We start from the raw sequence: 21,345 nt of genomic DNA, 5'->3' as shown, positions 1-21,345 counted from the left end.
AATAAACGAAGTCTTTTACTATTTCGAAATTATGGCTGCCAAAAGTAGAGTGGTTGCCAAGGCGCATATGCGCTGACTCTTTGCTCGATGCCAGCAGGTACTTAGTTTTGTCCTCATTCACCATCAAACCCATCTTTACCGCTTCTTTTCCAGTTTGGAGTAAGCAGAACTAACAGCGCGGGTGTTTAGGCCGATGATATCAATGTCATCAGCATATGCCAGTAATTGCACGCTTTTATAGTATATTGTTCCAGTGCGGTTAAGTTCTGCAGCTAGTATAATTTTCTCCAGCATCAAATTAAAGAAATCGCACGATAGGGGGTCACCCTGTCTGAAACCTCGTTTAGTTTCGAACGGCTCGGAGAGGTCCTTCCCAATTCTGACTGAGCTGATGGTGTTGCTCAACGTCATTTTGCACAGCCGTATAAGTTTTGCGGGGAAACCAAATTCAGACATAGCGGCATATAGGCAGCTCCTTTTCGTGCTGTCGAAGGCGGCTTTAAGATAAAGTTGCTGCACTCTTCGTAGCATTGAAAGGACCAGCTGCCGGGATCTTACAGACTATTCCAGAGTATGAGCGGAACAGTTATGAAGCATTGATGGCCGCTGTCGAGAGACGTTACGGAAGCGAGCAAAAAAAAAAATTGGCAACAATAATTAAACTTTAAAATTTTTTTTAAACAAAAGAAGAAATGCGCAACGAAATTTCAATTGACAAAACAGCTGACTTCGAAAATTCGAAATTCCTATTCCCCAATTTTTTTTCTCCCTAGGAGATAATTGGAGGAATTTTCCCGCGGGAATAAAAAAATCCGCGAGGATATTTAGAATTGGTCTAATTATCTTTAGTTAAGTAGCCCCTGGGAATTTGGTGCAGTAACATCGATTGTGTGCGTCGCTCGCAATATTGACGAATGTTGTCCATATGTATATTAGGAGAACATATTTTGGAAACAAAAATATGTATTAGGGGGTGTTTATTGTGCAAAAAACTGTATCTTAGGATAAACCTTTATTTTACTGAGTTTTGCAATATCGAAAAAAATCATAACAAACGATTTTGTCTTGTTGCTTGCTAATAAGCGTATGAACAACGCAAAATCATAGATGAATGGATTTGCAACTCTTTGTTTCGAAAGAGCGCTGTCAAAATGCACATTTTTTTCAATGATGCCACTCCAAACAAAAATGAATAGATCTGAATGTGCGGATTTTTGACATTCATTTCGGCGATTATAGCTTCAATCTATATATATAAAAAGAAGTGTACATTTTGATTGTCACTCCATAACTCAAGAACGGCTCGACAGATTGCCATGAAATTTTTAGGAAAGATACAGGAAGGAGAGATGATGGTTAGTTGATTTTCAAATCCCAAATCGGTTTAGCCATATATATATATATAAATCAAATTCTGTGTGTGTGTGTGTTCGCTATGGAAACGTATTTCCCACACATCAATCATCACCAAATTTTGGTTATGGGTTCCTTCGATCAACGGGAAGGTTTTAGGCTAAAAATAATTTCGATATATAAAAGGGGCGTGGCACCTCCCATACAAATGGAATCTTTGGTACTGCATAATTTTGAAGGTATACATGCCAGAACATTGAAATTCAATGAGGAGTTATATGAGGTCAATCCCTAACACCACCAAGAAAATTCGGAATTTGGAGAAAGGGGGCGTGGCACCTCCCATACAAATGCAATCTTTAGTAATGCATAACTTTGAAGGTATACATGCCAGAACATTGAAATTCAGTAAGGAGTTATATGAGGTAAATCCCTAACACCACCAAGAAAAGGCGGAATTTGGGAAAAAGGGGGCGTGGAACCTCCCATTCAAATGGAATCTTTGGTACTGCATAACTTTGATGGTATACATGCCAGAACATTGACATTCAGTAAGGAGTTATATGAGGTCAATCCCCAAGACCACCCAGAAAATGCGGAATTGGGAAAAAGGGGGCGTGGAACCTCCCATTCAAATAGAATCTTTGGTACTGCATAACTTTGAAGGTATACATGCCAGAACATTGAAATTCAGTAAGGAGTTATTTCAGGTCAATCCTTAACACCACCAAGAAAATATGGAATTGGGAAAAAGGGGGCGTGGCACCTCCCATACAAATGGAATATATTATACTGCATATATCTGGATGTCGTAATGGTAGGATAATTAAAATTGGTAAGGAGCTATGTGAAGTTAAGTCCTAAAACCTCCAGTAAAATGTGGAATGGGGAAAAACTATGGCTGGCGTACAAACTTAAGTTATTTTAAAACCTAAAGTTTGACTGCATTGTTGAGTTTAGCTGTTATGCCTTTTGGACGTTTAGTAATCTGCCGCTGTTAAAAAAATTGTTTAGCTTCAGTCTATCTACATCTTCTATAAAAATAAAATTCTGTGTGTGTGTTCCCTATGAAAACGTGTTTGCTATACTTCGATCATCACCAAACTTTGGCTCGAGGTTCCTTCGATCAAGACGAAAGTTTTTCATATTTCAGAATTAAGAATTTTAAATTTAAATGTTTTTGTTTTTTGGCTATGCGAAAGAACTATCTTAGCTCCCAAAAATGATCATGTTAACAAAATCAATGATCGCGTTCAAAATAAATTTCCTGGTGAAGTGACGAAATATAAATCGATCGACACAGTTACAGATGAAGATAAAATTGTGAATTATCCAAATGAATTTCTATACTCCTTAGAACCAAAAGGAATGCCTGCGCATATATCAACTTTGAAAATTGGCTCACCAGTCATGCTTCTTCGGAATGTAATCAAAGCAACAATCATCAGCGGTAAAAGCAATACAATAATATAAAATAAGATACAAGAATAAAATGTTTTAACAGAAAATTTCACCAAATATGCGTACAAAATTCAATTCAATTTACAGAACAATAAATTAAATTATCAACAAACAAAACAGAAAAAATAACGCAACATCCATTCGATCTCGGGCGTTACAACGTGCGCCTGGTAAAGCTAGTCATTTAATAAAATGAAAGTCGTAAAATAAAAATTTCTTTAAACTTATTTTACTAGTTAAGAGTTAAGTATAAACAAATCTAAGTAAAATTTACATTTTGATTAAATTAATCAGTCAAATATTGTAACGCATTTAACTCACAGTGAAAACCATATATTATTTTGAAATTTCAGTAAATCGGATCTAGGATATAATAATGAACATCATTTAGTGGATAGGGCTTATCCTGCATGTCTGACGTTCCAGGTTCTGTGATCAAAATTGACTGGTTGCTCCGGACTTCATATTTACAGAACTGTTTTTAGTGATAAATTTTGAATGGGAAATAATATTTACCCTCCGCCTTCGAACTAATTATATTTACACTAAAACAAGTTTTTTTATCCTTTTTCCCATAATTTTTGAACGCTATTCTATAGTTGTAGGCCAAACTAAAGTTTACCGAAATTTTTGGCCCGTTTTTCGTTTTAGCTGGCACATTTTTTGTTCTCGCACCCGCCAGCTGGCGCGAGGGATTTATCTGTGATTGTTGCCAGCACAAACTTGAGATAAATCCCTCGTGAGAGCGCAAAAAATGAGAGAGTTTCGTATCAAGTCATCTTTGGCAAAACGATAGGGATAATCGCGTTCTCCTGTATTTTTATTTTGCTGACGTCTGGTATATACATAAGTTTGGCAGCTTGCTGTATTTGTTGTTGTGATTATTTACTAGCAGCATAGTGATGCTAACATTCGCCACACTATTTTTCTGCACTATTTATACAAACAATTAGGCAATTCACAAGAGTGTAGTATTCCTTACAAAATCTTTATGTTTGGGCTATTTCGACATAAAATTTGATTAAAAAATAGCATATACGGCGAATAGCCGCCTAAAAGTTTTTACGCTAAAAACAACAAAAGGAGTTTTTATTCAAACTGCACAAACAAAAAAGTGTGTTTTTGTGTATTACATTTGCGCGTAAAAAAACGCGTATCCTCACTTAGATAATGCTTAGGAGACCCATCTAGCGGCATTGGCTAAATAACTAGCTACAGAACATGTTGTACCGAAAACCGGAGACCTCTCTTGGCCATAGTGTATAGCCTATAGCTGAATCGGTTGCGCTCAATAGTGCACACACACCATTTGTAGAGGTTATACATAGAGGTGAAACATAGACACATATTTCAGTTGCATCTGAGTATAATGCGTATTGAAATTTAGGAGTACTAATTTTGTGCGCAACAATTTCAGAAGTGTAGATAAAGTTTAACGCTTAGCAGCCCATATAAAGTTTAAGCGCATATGTATATAGATGTGTGCAAAGTTACGAGTTGCGCAGTAATGTTGGACACAAAATAAGAAGAAATTATATATTATTCGCTTTTATGGAATACTTTATTGAAACGATGTTGTTCAATAGAAAGTTTGAATAAGAAGAAAAAATAAAAAGGAATTACAAAATAATGTACAAATGGAATGCGTGTTCGGTGTTACTCCGTTCACAAAAACAGTGATGCCGAATGTTTTGATTCCTTTGTTTGTTACAATGTATTTTTCAACACTCCCACTCATTGTTGCAAACAAAATGAAAGTTATGATGTTAACTCCATTAAGCTACAGATATTTATGTCGATTCTTGTTCATCGGTGCTAACATATTCTGAGCCGAAGTGACCATCTTGGAGCTTTTCTTTGATGAAATGGTATTGCACGTCAATATGTTTAGTTCGTTTGTGGAACACCGGATTCTTAACTAGACGTATTGCGCTCTGGTTATCCACATACAATTTTGCATTCAAATCCGATTTTAATAACAATTCAGTCAAGAGTCCTTTTAAACAAACTAATTCTTTCACAGCTTGACATGCCGCGACATACTCGGACTCTGTCGAAGAAGTTGAAACAGATTGTTGTCTCATTCATGCCCAACTAATGACACCAGAACCAATGTTAAAAACATAACCACTAGTTGACCTTCTTGTTTCACTATCTCCAGCATAGTCAGCATAACTATATCCGATCATATTTAACTGACTATCACTTTTATAAAGGATACAGGATAAAGGATTGTTCCCTTTACATAATTCTGGATGCGCCTGACTGCATTTACATGGGCCAAAGTTGGTTTGTCGAGGTACCGACTTACATCCCCAATAGCATAGCTTATATCCGGCCGCGTTCAGTTGCCAGATACATCAGGCTTCCTACTGCTTCTCGATATGGATATTCTGTGTCTCGTTCATAATTCACGAAGTCGCCAAGATTCTGATTATGATCTATCGGTTTTAACACAGGTTTACATTCCATCATACCGAAACGCTTTAGAATTTTCTTGGCATAGGCACCTTGATGTATGTATATTGATCCGTCTTGCAGCCGTTGAGCCGCTAGCCCCAAAAAACGATTGACATCCGATACTTTTATCTCAACATTTTTTTGTAAATGTAAAATGATTGCGTCGATTTCACCATTGTCGTTGGTAACTATCAGCCCATCGTCCACATAAATTGCAATAATTGTCATTGAAGCGTCTTTGTAACGAGTAAATACACATGCATCGAAATTGCTAACCTTGAAGTTGTATTTACGAAGAAAAACGTAAATTCCTCATTCCAGCACCGTGATGCCTGCTTTAAGCCATACAAACTTTTATTCAACTTGCATACGCGGTCACTGCGTTATAACCAACCGGTTGTTTCATAAAAATATTTTCTTTTAGGTTTCCGTACAAAAACGCAGTTTTAACGCCAAACTGTTTTAATTGCATTTCGTTCATTGCTGCCAGAGATAAGACTGTGCGAATCGATGTGTATTTGGCTACAGGGCTGAATGTCTCCTCATAGTCTACACCATATTGTTGGGTAAAGCCACGAATTACCAAAAGAGCTTTAAACCTTTCAATCTAACCATCTGTTTTCTCTTTAACTTTAAATACCCATCGATTGTCGATAACCCTTTGAATTTCGGGTGGGTCGACTAAATCCCAAGTATTATTCTTGATTAACGAATTGTATTCTTCGTCCATGGCATGCTTACACTGATCTACCTTTGAAGATTTCACAGCTTCTTCATATGTTACTGGCTCAATTACGGTCGCACAACATACAGTCTCAATCAAACGATCTGGGGGCTTGACTCCTAGTCGCAAATCATACCGTTCGTTGTTTCTTTGGCCTCCGCTTTCCTCTTGCGCATCTTCAAAATGCTCTTCATAGCTTGCAATAGTTTCACTGTTTGATTTTTGATGCTGAACAATTACCTCGTCTTCACTATCGGATCTGTCCTGAATAATGAATTTTTTGGACTCAACTTCATTAAAACGAACATTGCAGCTGAGAAAAATCTTCTGGTTCTCTGGATCATATAACCGAACATTCTTGATAGTGGGCTCAAACCCAACCAAATGAACCTTCTTTGCCTTTGGATCCCACTTTTTACGACCTTATTGCACCGTGATTTGGACAAAACACTCAGATCCAAAAATTTTGATGTAGCCCAGGTGTGGGTTTCGACCAAACCACTTTTCGTATGCCAATACACTTACTATTTGTTGCACGATTCAACAAATATGTTGCAGTTCGTACTGCCTGGGGCCATAAAAACTTAGGCAAACCGCTACCAATCAGCATGGTTCTCGCACTTTCTTGAATTGTTCTATTTTCTCGCTCAACTCGACCATTCTGCTCTGGCGTATATGGTGTGATGAATGAATGAATGAATGAATGAAAAACGAACGAATTTAATCTGAGCACCATTCATATTGCGAACCATGGGAATAAAAGATCTCAGGCACTCATAGACCTCATCTTTGGTCTTCAACAAATACGTAAAGCGAAAAGTTGTTGCCTCATCCTTGATCAAAAGAAAATAATTATACCCACCGATTCCATTCACTTCCATGGGACCGCACACGTTCATGTGTAAATACTCACCAGCAACTGAAGAACACTCCCTTTGAGTTAACCTTTTATGTGTTGACCTGGTCATTTTTCCAAATTGACAATCTTCACAGAAAAACTTTGTATTGGCCGACAACTTCATACCGATTACTAAATCTTCTCTACACATCCTTTTGATTGATTCAGCATTTATGTGACCCATACGACGATGCCAACTTTCAAGTGATACAGCCGCTACATTAGCATATTCATCTATGCGTAAACGGAAATCCATTCGGAGCTGATTCATTTCGTTAAGCTTACCTGTTGCAACAATTCTCTTTGCTTTATCGATTATTTTGCAACCATATTTGTCGATTATTACACTTGAACCCTTCTCAGTCAACAATGCAGTTGAAAATAATTTTTCTTTTAGCTTTGGTACGTATAAAACATTTTCCAGGCGATGCGGCTCCCACTGGTTGTTTACTCTTGCATCAAGTAAGACGGTACCAATTCCGCGAATTTCTAAACTAAAACGATCGGCCAACTTGACCGTTTTCTTTCCGGTGTATTTTTTTAACTCCTTGAACCATTCACGACGAGAAGTCATATGACTTGATGCTCCGGAATCAGCACACCAAAAATCTGATTTTGATTTTTCCTCTTGTTTGGCATTTACAACGGAACACCACGAAATCTCATTAGTGTCAGAATAAGCTTTCTTTCTACTTTCATTGGATGTATATTTGTACTTTGGACACTTTTTGTCCCTTGCCCAATGCCCAATTTGACCACACGAATTACATTTGGTTTTCTTTTTTAATTCATTTAAGTTTGATTTCGATTTCGCTTTGATTTCACTTTTACGTTTAAATTTTGTCACAAATGCTGCATCTGATGTGTTTTGTTCACCACTTATTCGGTTTAAATTGTCTTCTTCTAATTGTAATGATGACATTAACGTATCGAGTATGCGTGTGTCTTTAGTATTATACCAACCAGTTTTGTAATTGTTAAATTTTACCGGAACTCTACTAATTATACGCACCATTTTTAACGTATCAGACAATTTTTCACCTTGCTGCTCAATTTCAGATGGCAATTGATTAACTTTGCCAATGTACCCGACGACTCTTTCATCATCCGCCATTTTGAGTGAAAAGTATTCCTCATAAAGTGTCATTACACGAATCGCGGAGTTCTTTTCATAGACACTGCTTAACTTTTCCATGATTAACTTTGCCAATGTACCCGACGACTCTTTCATCATCCGCCATTTTGAGTGAAAAGTATTCCTCATAAAGTGTCATTACACGAATCGCGGAGTTCTTTTCATAGACACTGCTTAACTTTTCCATCATTTCTTTAGCTGTGCTGCATGCCAAACAAGATTTGCACGCTCTGTGTCTATGGATTGAATTATCGCGTTCATTGATTTCCCTTCGTTTCGTTCATATTAATAATTTACTTGGGCGGAGGCATCTTGCGCTGGTACTTTACCCAGTACATTGTCGGTTAGACCACCCGCTTTGATATACGCGGTTAGTTGAAATTTCCATAGCCTATAATTAGACCCATTTAACTTGTGACCAATGAAATTATTTCCTTCTTTTTGATCTGAAAACAAGTCCATTTTAAAATGAGAAATTCAAATATGAGTACTTTCAAATATAAGACGATAACGATAACTTTTCTTGCAATCCACTATTTCTTTTAATTTAATGGCGGCGATCGAAAGTTCTTTGTTGTTGTACTATACACTATAACGGGAAACTGCGACAGGCGATGTTGCATGAAAATTGTGAGTTATCCCTTTAGCAATAACGAGGTTGACCTCCAATTGACTTTCAACTAGATTTGGTGTCATCTTTTGGTGGTACGCCTCTCAAACATTAAATAAATGAAACTTCTTATTATTCTTATTCCCAATTTTTTTTGTACGCTACGACGAGACGACTTGATAAAAAAAATTATGCACACGTCCAACACTTTTTCGACAACGTGATTTCTATTTACTTAAAGAAATCTTCCTGGGCCCATAACTTGTGCAAAGTTACGAGTTGCGCAGTAATGTTGGACACAAAATAAGAAGAAGTTATATATTATTCGCTTTTATGGAATACTTTATTGAAACGATGTTGTTCAATAGACAGTTTGAATAAGAAGAAAAAATAAAAAGGAATTACAAAATAATGTACAAAAGGAATGTGTGTGTTCAGTGTTACTCCGTTCACAAAAACAGTGCTGCCGAATTTTTTGATTCCTTTGTTTGTTACAATGTATTTTTCAACAAGATGTAAAAAAAACACAGCTATTTTTGCTCAAAAAGTTCTTAGTTCCAGCATTATGTTGTTAATTGAATTAAATTAAATTTTATAGTGCAGTTAGGTTTCTACAAACCACGGTTAAAAAATGGACGTTCTGATGTTGCCGAGATATGTGGAAAACTCAGTAAATCATGAATGATATATATATGCTTACTTTTTCCCGAAACGTGTAGGTATTAAAAGTTTCTTTGTATAACAACGGAATCTTGGTCACATTTTATTAGCTACGAGATATTAGTTAACAAAGTTACTGTTGAAGTTTCTGGGGTTCTGCTGGTACCTACGAGAATAATTTTTCACAAAACGTTTAGATATTCCGAAATCAAATCTTATTTTTATATGCTTTAAGAGCTGAATATAAAAATAAATTTTTGCTTATCGCAATTCGTATCTGATTTTGAATATGACATTTATAAAGCAGAAACACAATTAACTTCAGGATAGAAACTATATAGTTGCATCGCAGTGGGAGGCGTGTGCACGAAGACACTTTCCAGAGTAACTGGGATGTCAAGTATTAAGTATCTTGCATGGCTTAACACCACAATAGTCATGGAATTCCTTAAACTTTGGTATGCTTTGGGCTGTGTGAAAAATATATATATATGTATATCGACGCACCAAAGGAAAACTAACACTTTTAAAATGTTTACAAAGGATTTCTTTGTAAACAATTTTGAAGCTTTTACTCTTTGTTCGACACATTCCTTTACAAAATTTCCATATCTATCGGTATACTTGCACACATAGCTTCAACATAAATTAAGTGAGTGGCAAGTGCACTTGATATTAAACAAATTAGTGTCATTCTTTGATTTAGTTTTCAATTCTCTGTACGTCTAGAAATTTGACAGGGCTTTTCTGGAGCCAATACGATGACCGTCGACTTACGTCATCGTATTGGCTCCGGCAATTGCAAGCTCTGTCAAATTTCTTTCAGGTACACGTGCATTTGACACAAATTCCTTAAGCTCGACTACTGACAAAAATCATCACTAAAAGTGTTTGATAGCCTAACGAATGTCGTTCTGGGTTAAAACTGGAATAATCAGCTCTCACCGCGGCGTGGACGATTTGTTTTTGCTTTCAATACCCAAAATTATTTAAATCTACATAAAGTTGTACAGCTGCGAACACGAAAATAGAAGTGCCAATTTTTATCAAATTTCGTCAATTAAGTTCTTCTATTTTTATTTTCGATAATATAAGAGGAAACTTCTATGAATTTTATAACTGAAACTATGCAAACCAATCTCGAAAAAAATTTAAAGTTCGAGAAAAGTTTACAAATATTTCGAAATTTTTACTAGCGGGTCAATCTGCCAAAAATTACACCACGGATAAAAAACAAGTATTTAATGGTTGTCTCTTTCAGTTGCAAAACTCATGACAGTTTTTGTAAACTGTACGAGCTTTACGCAGACATCAATATAGTCCAGCGAATTAAAACGCAGAGGCTACGCTGGGTAGGCTATGTTATGCGAATGAAAGATGACGCTCCGGCTAAGAAAATATTTTTTATCGGCATCCGTCTATGGAAGCAGAGGAAGAGGACGGCTCCACTCCGCTGGAACGATCAGGTGGAAAACGATTCAAACTTCCTTGGTATGACCAAAGTAGGTTTTTCTAAAACTGAAGAATCTAATTGAAATTTGACGAAATTTGATAAAAATTGTTACTGCAATTTTCGCGTTCGTTGCTGTACATACTACATACCTCAATATCACGTCGGTTATAACTTGTTTCTCCGTATCGGTATATTCGGAGCGTCGCCGACCAATCTTTTTCTCAATATCCGCCTCTACAAATTGCCCCAGCGGTCGTAAGGGGAATTCATTTGGTTTTGGTGGTGGCGCTGCATCCAACTTTAATTCTTTTAATTTCTTTAACATCCGTTCGAGTGCCTCGATTACGTAATCATCATTGTAACCGAAATTCTTATGTAATTTCACTTGTAAATATTCAATAATAGAGTCCATGTCGTTGAGGCGCAATAAGTCGTGCTTATGTAAATAGAGAATTGTGACTGCCATTGCGGTAACAACGCGTTCACCTTCCAACAGATAAATGTCCCATACGCGTAAAGCCAAACTAAATGGTATCTGTTGAGAGAAGAGAGAGCGACGAAAAAAGCATTAAAAGCGGTAAGTAAATGTCGTGTCGAAAACACCCTATCTCAACAAACTTTTGAGCCACACCCCTTATATCTCCTTGAATTTTTTTCAAAAAAGCCTAAACTCAGAATTGTATTCAACAACTTGCACCCGCGATAAAGTCATGTTCCCCTCAGGTTTCAAAACATTTTCAGCAGAAATGGGACGTTTTTCAACTGAATTTCTTTTTAATACAAACAGCTGCCGGTTTATGACAAAATAAAGTACTTACCCGCTCCACAAAAATCACAAAGAACCATTTTATCGAGTATAGAATGGCATCCACATTATGTTTCAAAAAATGTTGATGTAATTTTCGCATCATTTTGGATAATATACGATCATGATGCTCCAGGAAACGTGTCAATTTTGGAAATCCCTCAATAAACAAACCATGCATAGCATATTTACGATCGATTATCAATTGATTGAGCGCCCAAAATGCTTCCTCCTCTTGCATATACAATAAAAGTACACCAGCCAAGCATGCCATACCTTGACAATAACCCAATTCTGGATTATATATACTATAAGCATTTAGCACATTAAATAGAGAGCATTGTTTAACGCTATACCGTTGACGGTATGCTAGATTATCACGAAATTGGCGATTCACATCGGAATCAATTTGTCGAACCTCAGTCGAATATTTTCGTGCCAATGATAACGTCGAAGCATATGTATCACGATTAGCTGCTATTAATTCATCAACATTCAGTAATTTTTTCCATGCTGGCCAACGCATACGATCTGGTATACCCTTGAAGACGCGTCGGCGTACTTTCTCATTATTTGGATTCCAATTGGAAAGCATTTTTACCCATTTTTTGTCGCGCTCCAATTCAATTTTGGTGCGTTGTAGCTCCTGTGAATTGCGGGTTTCGGGTAGGCGGGAATCATGCATGAAGCCATATCTGTGCGGTTTAAAACAAAAAAAAAATGTTTAATAAAATGAAAACATGTATAAGCCCGCGGTAACTGTGAGAAAAAATATAATACGTATTGTCTGAATAAGGAGAGAAGTTAATAAAAAAAATATAATAAAAAGCTAGTAAATGTTGCAAAATAACAAGCAAAGAGAATTTATACAAGGTGATGGCACAGCGAAATCAACCAATTCGACGTGCAGAAGTATGTCAAACCCAAGGCGAATTCAGTACCAGGTTTTGTTATACCAAGGGTGTCTTAGTTCGGGTTTAACTGAAAATTAAATACTCATCTGAGAGCTTCCATCATATGTTTTGCTTTAAGTATTATCAAAAGTGAGCGAGTTAGTTGATCTATTTGCCCAATTTTATTAGAGTTAATTGCCTTTATAAAGGAAATGCGTGTATTTTGTCAAGATAAAGACCAATTGGTCTTCGAGTTGTGGCACCCGAAATGTTAGAAAATGCTTGATCAAATTAATTAATTTTCCTGTTTTAAATACACTTTGGAAGTAAAATAGCATTGGTATAAACATGTTTTTCGTAAAGATATTGCCTATTACAGTTGCCTAGTATCACTTTAATATGTATACGAGTGAATGTGGCAATTTACAGATTTCGTTAATTTTTCGCAGACCCATTTACTATATAAGGTTATTCAGGTTATTTTGGAATTACCACTTAAAACGTTTTTGCTTTATAACCAATAATATTTGAAAAATTGATTTTGTTTGAAGTGAGCGGTGCTACGCGCTTTTCTTAATTTTGGAAAATTCAAATAAGAGGTCAGTTGTTGCGCCTATTTAACAAAAGTTTAACCGTGGAATGCACCTGGTCGACCAGATGACTTCAGAATGAAGTCGAAATATCGACAAAAATAAAAATTGACAAATATATGTTTACACATAGTCATTTTGTGGTTCAAATTTATATATATTTGATCTGGCCTAGAGCTTGACTATTATTTAAACAAAAGTCCGCATATACATCAGCTGCTCGAAATCACGTCCATTCCGACAGCACTAATAAACAATTCCCGTTGCTCGGCATCGCAGTCTTATTTGTTAAATTTGTAGACTAATAAACAAATAAATATCTAAAATTTGATCATAATTACCGAATATCGAAGGGAAAAATGTATAAGAAAAAATTTTGGTATAAATTTGACTATTAGAAGTTAAGTACGAAAATTAAGTTAATATCGTTTTATGTATTTTCAGAATTCGATTTATTAAAATCAATTAATCGTACGGCTTCGATTATTCGAATAATTGCTCCTTGTTGATTATTCGAATAATCCCTGCTTAACGATTATTCAAATGTTGGAATATACATAGGTAAACTTTAAGCATAAAAACTCAATATTTTTCATCTTAAACCAATGTTTGTGTTTGCTTCTACAGAGCAGTAGTAGCAACGAAAAATATGCTCTACTACTGCTCCGGCTCTGATTATGAATAGATTATTGAGTAGAGCTATTAGCTAAAACTGATAGTAGTGCTCTGGCGGTGCTATGAGCTACGTGATCTAGAACGCAGCAGGTAGCCAAATAATAAGTACGAACTCTATGGTTTTTGTAGCATAGCGGTAAGATGGTAAGGCATTGCCTTCCGTAGTCATTTCGGGATCGTTTCGGTCGCTCGCAGAAGGTTTTAAGGACTATTTCGATGTTGTTGTTGTTGCTGTAGCGATAAGGTTTCTCTCCGAAGGCTTTGGGGAGTGTTATCGATGTGATGGTCCTTTTCCGGATACAGATCCGGTACGTTCCGCCAGAGCCTCGTTTGTTAGTGAAACAGGATTCGCCGCGGATAGGTGAGGTTGGGTTTGGAGAAGTTATATATTGCGCTGGCAACCTGAAAGGGTTGCGCTACACAGCCCCTTGAATCTCTTACAACAGGCATACCTACCGCAGGTATATTCTGACCCCCTACCCCGCTGGGACACAGGTATGCCTGTCGTAAGTGGCGGCTAAAATACCAAATTGATTCAAGGGCTTGCGTAGCGCAACCCTGTTATAAACATTCTCACTATGGAAGAAAAATACTTGCTAACATATTTTGTGTTCTATTCATTTGGTTAATTGCAGTTGTTAACTGTGAAAAAGGTTTAAAATGTTACCAACGTGTGGGAAAAATAATTTCACTTGCAAAGTTTGAAAGCACTCTTAGCCAAAGCAAATGTCAAATTTTTCGAAGTAAATGCTTTGCTTGCAAGAAAAGTTGGGAGTTGGTAACTTTTTCATGTCAGATGGCGCCAGTGTCGCTGAAAAACTATGTGAAGGAGCTTTCAAGTGTGTATTTTTGCGATTAATTAAATGGATTTAAATTTGATTCAATGTGCTATGTACAGCCGTATTCCTGGAGCCAAGGCTGACAAATAATGAAATACATTCTACATGTATTTCTAACCGGAATCGGAAAGTTCGGAAAATTTTAATTGGGACCACCATTTTTGAGAAATTTTTCCAAGATTTCAATATCTACTAATCGAAGAAATTAACGAAGATTCAACAAAGAGATATTTTGTACATACATGGCGTATACGTAATTTGTTTGGATGAATATTTTATGCAAAATCGAAGTTGGATTTTGAAAAACGAATAATCGGTAACGTGCTATTATGTGAATAATCTATTTCAATAAAACAACTATTCGTACAAAATCTAAAAATCTATTATTCTGTAAACACTTGTAACGAATCTTTTTCCGTCCCGGCGCTTCTTCAATAAGTGCTAGGGGTATACTCGCCGTGTCCAAGGTTCGCTTACAATAGATTTGTAAATTTGGGACACCGTGCAAATCGTTTTCATATAAATTCACTTTATTTCCCTAATTCTATATATGTATGTATACTATAATTAAAATGAAAAATTGTACGTAATCAAAAGAGAAATATTTGTTGTTTTCGTTTCACTGTTGAAGATTCGGTTGAAGATTTTCCCGCTTCGCGTCCGGTCTGGCCCTGAACGCATTACTCATAAGGTAATGCGTCAACCCTCGCGTGGCCTCGCTGCGTAGCATAGATAACCACGAGACCGTTAAAGGGCGACTACACAATCGGCTCCGGATAGCGGCCTTGAGGGGGGAATTTTTTAGAATGGACAAGACTAATACGAATCCGCCAAGGATGGGGTGCGGAAGAAGAGCGCTTTTGATGGAAATCCGTCAAATCAATCTTCAGCACTCTAAGGCGGCTTCCGCAAATTTGTTGCTCTGCCTTGAAAAAGGCGGAGTGGATATAGTCCTTGTCCAGGAGCCGTGGCTGAGTAGTAACGGCAGTAAGATTTCTGGATATACTGGAAACTCCATCCTGCTGCAGCTGTATGGAGGATGATGAGGTGGAATCACCAAATCACTTTATGATTGATTGTCCAGCTTTTGCCAGAACTAGGCGAAAGTTCTTCGGTCGCGACTCACTTGGATCTCCCGAGGATATATCCAAAGTTGAGATCGGTATCATTCGGAGCTTTATCGTTGCTACCCAACGATTCACTAAGTAGCTAGATCTAAGTCACTGTTATTTTTGGTGTATGTGGTATCACAACGGACCTTCGTGTTGTCCAAGTGAGCTATCCTTATCAGGGCAGCTACCACCTAACCTACCTATCCTTCACTGTATGCTTGCTCTATACTGCGTGGTGGGCCAACGGTACTCGTGTCCCGTTATGACGCCTCGATGGTCGTTGCTTGTGTGTGTGTAAATGTGTTTTGTGACGCCCTGCGTCGGCGTGCGTGTCCCGCTAGGAACGTCCCGTTAGGACGCCCGGCTGGTCGTTGCCTGAGTGCGTGTAAAACGTGTTTCGGTGACGCCTTGCGTTGGCGTGTATGTACGCAACCCTAGTGTGGTTGAGTGCATTTGCGCGACTCTGCTGTGGTCACCGTAGTATGTGTGCGTAGTGCTGTTGTGGCCATCGTGGTGCGGTGACCAACGTAATGTGTTTGCGTAGCGCTGTTGTGGCCCGCGTCGTATGTTGGCGCTTGCGGTCAGCGTAGTGGGTTGGCGCAATGCTGTGGCCAACGTCGTATGTTTGCGTAGGGATGTGGTCCACGTAATATGTTAGCGTGGTGCCTTCGCGGTCAGCGTAGTGGGTGGCGTAATGCTGTGGCCGACGTAGTGTGTGTGCGATTGTGGCCGGGGTAGTGGATTGGCGTAATGCTATGGCCAACGTAGTATGTTTGCGATTGTGACCAGCGTGGTTGTTTGGCTGGCGAATGCCACCTGCTCGCGGGGCGCGTCACTGTGGTGCTATGTGCTGTTGCGGGCAGCGTAGTAGATTGGAGTAAAGGTATGGCCAGCGTATATATTAGCTATGATGCTGTTGCGGCTAGCGTTGTATGTTTGCGTAGTGTTGCTGCGGCCAACGTATATGCTTGCGTAGCGCTGTTTGTGGCGCTGTTACTGTCGGCGCAGGCGGGCGGACGCTGCCTGTTCGCGGGTTCGCGTTACTGTGGTAGTGCCGTTGCTGGCGAAGTCTCAAGCGGTGTTTGGTGGTATAACCGACACATTCACCACTTGAGGCCACGACTTACTCCTGTGAAACAACCTGTCCGCATGGTAGAACCGACAACTTCAAGGGACGCTCCACAAGTAGCTCTGGTCACGGCCACAGCTCCGTGCTAACTAACTTCTGTCCTGCTGTGTTGCTCCTTTTATTGCTTTGTTTGGTATTGCTCGCTCGATGGTTGCGTTGCCATGGTTGCTGTTCGATGTTGCGAACGCTCGTTGCGTTGCTGAGATTTGTTAGTTTGTTGTGTTGGCATTAAAGTGTTGTGCTTGCCCATTGTGTTGCTGAGACTTGTTGGTTGGTCTGGTGCTATAGCCCTTTGTGACTGGCTGTTGTGTCAATGCTGTATTGAACTTGTTGGTTGGTCTGTTGCTATAGCCTTTTGTGACTGGCTGTTGTGTTAGTGTTGTATCGTGTATGCTGTATCGAACTTGTTGGTTGGTCTGTTGCTATAGCCTTTTGTGACTGGCTGTTGTGTTAGTGCTGTATCGAATATGATGTGGGGTCGTTTTGTGTGGGCCAAATTAATGGTGTTATATTTGGTCCTCACACTCCCCCCCCCCCCCCCCCCACTTCGGAGAGTGAGCCCCCGGTATTCAGGAGTCGTATGCGCGCCTTGCTTTTCATTATGGTTACCCGGTATTTCTCTGTCACGAATCGTGTTCGGGAGTAGGTTCTGCCTTCGTCGATGCGTCGGAGTTTGTCCCGTACCTCCCCTTCTATCTCCGGGAATCGGTCCAGCATTGCTCCATCTGCGTCTTAGCCTCGATGGTTATTACTTGGAGGTCTTCTGTTGTTGTGTGTGGCTTCGTTTTGGTGTCCGGTATTATGGGGTGGGTGTTGTCCTCAGTGCTTAGTTGTGGAGCTGCGTGAGAGTGGTATGTGGTGGTAGTGTTTTGTATGGTTTCCTTGGGCTTTCGGCCGTCTCGTAGGAACCGCGCCAGCATTTCTGTGCGCTTCTTGCTCGCCATTTCCTCCGTGAACGGCTGTTTACACAGTCCGAGCATTCCTTCTCCGCTCCCTGTGTATCGTAAAACCCTCTCCATATTTTCGGCTACGTAGACGCCACAGTCGTTGTTGTTGAGTTGTTGGGGCACCTCGAGTATTAGTTCCTGCGCTTTAAAACCGTCGTGTTCGTACCGCTGTATGTATTCCCACCGGAGGAAATCCGCCCAAACCTGGGTTGCATGGGGGACTCTGTCCCTGTGCATTGAGTCTGCTACCCATATATATCGTTCCTGCCAGCATCCCGTGTCGGTGACGTGGTGGGTCACTGCTGCATTTGCCAGACCGAGCAGGTACCAGTGGTTAGCTGTGTTGTGGGGTGCTAGGACCGCCATCTTGCCAAACAGGTCGACGTTCCGGACCCATCGACGTATGCGTTGGTAGTCTTCCTCCGTGTTACTCTTCTGGGTCAGCTGCCAGATCACGAACGGGCTGAGAGTCGTATTTTGTTGCTCATGTTGCTCTTCCAGTCCCTTTGCCCACGCGTCAATGACGGTGTCGGTCAACCATTTCGATTCTCTGAGAGTGTCGAGCTCAGTCGTATAGAGGGGTATGCCGCCTGGTCCTGCCGGGAATATTATTTTAGGCGTGTCTCTCGGCGGTCTGCCTTCACTTCTATCCTACCGAGTGTGAATGTTATCGGCGATGCTCCGGTCTTATTGTGGGTCTTGGCCGTGACTGGTTCGGTGTTCGTGGTGTTGTCATTGGTGCCCGTGATGTGTGGTAGTTTAATGATGCGTGCGACGTCAGCGTTCCTGTTTGCGCGTGTAGTTCCACGCGTGTTGTTGACGTCACCGCCTGTAGTATTTAATGGTGTAATGCCGTGTATGACGTCAGCGTACCTGTTTGCGCGTATAGTTGCACGCGTGTGGCTGACGTCGGCGCCTGTAACTCCTTCCAGCAATACGGCCCTCGCACGCCTCATGGGGGCCAATTCCACCCACTTGCTGAAGCGGTCGAAAAATACTAATAACATCGTGTTCCCGTGTGTGGATCGTGGGAGTGGTCCGACGAAATCGACGCATACCGTGGCGAATGGTTCTTGGGCCACCTGTGTGAGCATCTTTCCTGCTGGTTTTTGCTGTGCCTCCTTGTATTTCTGGCAAGACTCGCACTGCCGTATATATCCACTGATGTCCCGAAACATGCCTGGCCAGTAATACCGGTTGGCAATCCGTGCTACCGTCCAGCGGATGCCCATGTGTCCAGCGCTTGGGATGTTGTGGTTTTCTTCTAACACTCGTTGTCGCAGTGGTGTCGGTACACAAAATTTCCAAGGGACCGTTTCCTCATCGTGTGACCGGCAGGGAATATGGCGATACAGTTGCCCATCTTGTATCATGTAGTCAGAAAATTTCTCGGGGTTAGTGCGTACTTCGCCGATGCGCTTGTGCCACCACTTGCATTGTGGCTCTGTTGTCGTTGCTAGGCGTAGGGTCTCCAGTGGCTGCCGTGATAGTGCGTCCGCTACCAGGTTCAGCTTCCCTTTCCTGTACTCGATGTCGAAAGTGTGTTGTTGAAGCTCCAAGGCCCATCGTGCTATACGGCCTGAAGGGCTTTCGATGGAGTTTAACCACTTTAGAGACATATGGTCCGTGATTACCTTGAATCGGTATCCTTCCAAGTATGGCCTCATCTTGCGTATTCCCCAGACTATCGCGAGGCACTCCTTCTCGGTGGGCGAGTAGTTGGTTTCCGCCTTGTTGAGTTTCCTGCTGGCGTAGGCGATCACGCGTTCTCCGCCTTCCAGGTCCTGTGTCAATACGGCACCCAGCCCGAAATTGCTGGCGTCCATTTGTAAGGTGAAGGTCTTGGTGAAGTCCGGGCAGGCAAGTATCGGTGCTTCCGTGAGCTTTTGCTTTAAGACCTCGAAGGCCTCCTGTTGTTCGGCCCCCCACTTCCAGTGTTTGCCCTTTTTCAGCAGGGTTGTGAGTGGTTGGCTGCTCGTGGCGAAGTCGGGTACGAAACGTCGGTACCAGGATGCTATACCGCGACATTGGCGTACCTCTTTCACGTTCGTTGGTGGCTTCAAGTCTTTGATGGCTGTGACTTTCTCGGGGTCGGTGTGAATTCCCTTGTCGCTTACTAGGTGTCCTAGGTATCGGATTTCCTTCTTGAAGAATTCGCATTTCTCCGGATTTATACTGAGGTTGGCGCGCTGTAGTCGTAGCATTACTTCTCTCAGATTGCGATTGTGCTCCTCCACAGTGGATCCTATGACGATTATGTCATCGAGGTATGCGAAGGCGTGGGGTTCCATTTCAGGCCCAATAACCTGATCTAGTGCTCTTTGAAACGTTGCGGGTGCAGAGTGTAGGCTGAAAGGCATAACGCGCCACTGGAATAATCCGCGTCCCGGTACTGTGAAAGCTGTGTAGGGCCGGCTCTTGGGCTCCAGTGGTATTTGCCAGTAGCCGTTCTTCAAGTCCAAGCTGCTGATGTACTTCGCTCGTCGTAGTTTGTCCAGGATGTGTTGTATTCTGGGTAAGGGGTATGCGTCGGGTACGGATCGGGCGTTGAGCTGCCCATAGTCCACGCATAACCTCCACTTCCCGTTTTTCTTCTTGGCCAGTACAATCGGTGCGCTGTGTGGGCTACAGGATGGCTCGATGCATCCTTTCTGGAGCAATTCGTCAACTTCGCTGTTGATAACTGTCTGCATGGCTGGGTTGCGTGGGAAGTAACGTTGCTTGATGGGGCGTTCGTCCGTCAGGACAATCTTGTGCTCGGCTATTGTCGTCACTCCACTCATGCTCTCGAATTTTCGGAGTTCCTTTGCCAGAAAACCGCGCACTCGTTCCGCTTCTTCTTGTATGTCGTCGTCGTTGTTTTGCATAATGCCGTCGTGCTTGAAGTTACTACTGCTCGGTGCTGTTACACTCTGAATGGTTCCAGATGGGGCTCCAGAGGTGTCGTACCCGGCGATATCCGTTCTTGATGATGTTGAATTTTGAATAGTCCCAGGGCTGTCGTACCTGGCGATATCCGTTCTGGCTGATGGTGTACTTTGAATAGTCCCAGGGCTGTCGTACCTGGCGATATCCGTTCTTGATGATGTTGAATTTTGAATAGTCCCAGGGCTGTCGTACCTGGCGATATCCGTTCTGGCTGATGGTGTACTTTGAATAGTCCCAGGGCTGTCGTACCTGACGATATCCTTTCTTGATGATATTGAACTTGGAATAGTCCCAGGGCTGTCGTACCTGGCGATATTCGTTCTTGCTGGTGTTGTTCTCTGAATAGTTTCTGGCGCGGCTCCAGAATTCGGTGTGTGTTGGGCAAGGGGTCTGGTTAGCACGAGGTGGCCTTCTCCACATGATATGGTGGCTCCCATGCTTCCTAGCGTATCTAGGCCCAGTATGATGTCGTCGATCGCTCCGGGCATGCCGTGTAAAACTGTGTGGAGTGACGCTTCTCCGAGGCGTACCTCAGTCCTTATGGCGTCGAAGATGGTAGTGCTAGTCCCGTTTGCCATCGTTATTTTGATGGCCACTCTCACCATTTCTCCGCTTCCCGAGTTCACCACACGTTCTGCTAAGCTGCTCGAGACGAAACTTCTTGATGCCCCTG

The 21,345-nt window shown here is 41.0% G+C and overlaps 1 protein-coding gene across 15 annotated transcripts in view; it reads right to left on the bottom strand.

Moving 5' to 3' along the window:
- Positions 1–21,345, bottom strand: part of RN-tre (Related to the N terminus of tre oncogene) — a 97,872-nt gene that overhangs the window by 57,058 nt on the left and 19,469 nt on the right. For all 15 annotated transcript variants that reach the window (XR_010950447.1, XR_010950444.1, XR_010950443.1 and 12 more), the window contains 2 exons: positions 11,573–12,254; positions 10,904–11,289 (listed from right to left, as the gene is read on the bottom strand). Coding sequence is in view for 2 of the 15 variants with exons in the window: in XM_067770240.1 (XP_067626341.1) it covers positions 10,904–11,289; positions 11,573–12,254 (1,068 nt within the window). In the remaining 13 variants the exon portion in view is untranslated. The remainder of the gene's footprint in view (positions 1–10,903; positions 11,290–11,572; positions 12,255–21,345) is intronic.

Source organism: Eurosta solidaginis, chromosome 3, assembly GCF_040869045.1.
Source record: "Eurosta solidaginis isolate ZX-2024a chromosome 3, ASM4086904v1, whole genome shotgun sequence".
Lineage (NCBI taxonomy): Eukaryota > Metazoa > Arthropoda > Insecta > Diptera > Tephritidae > Eurosta > Eurosta solidaginis.
This window is presented reverse-complemented; position numbering and strand designations above follow the sequence as displayed.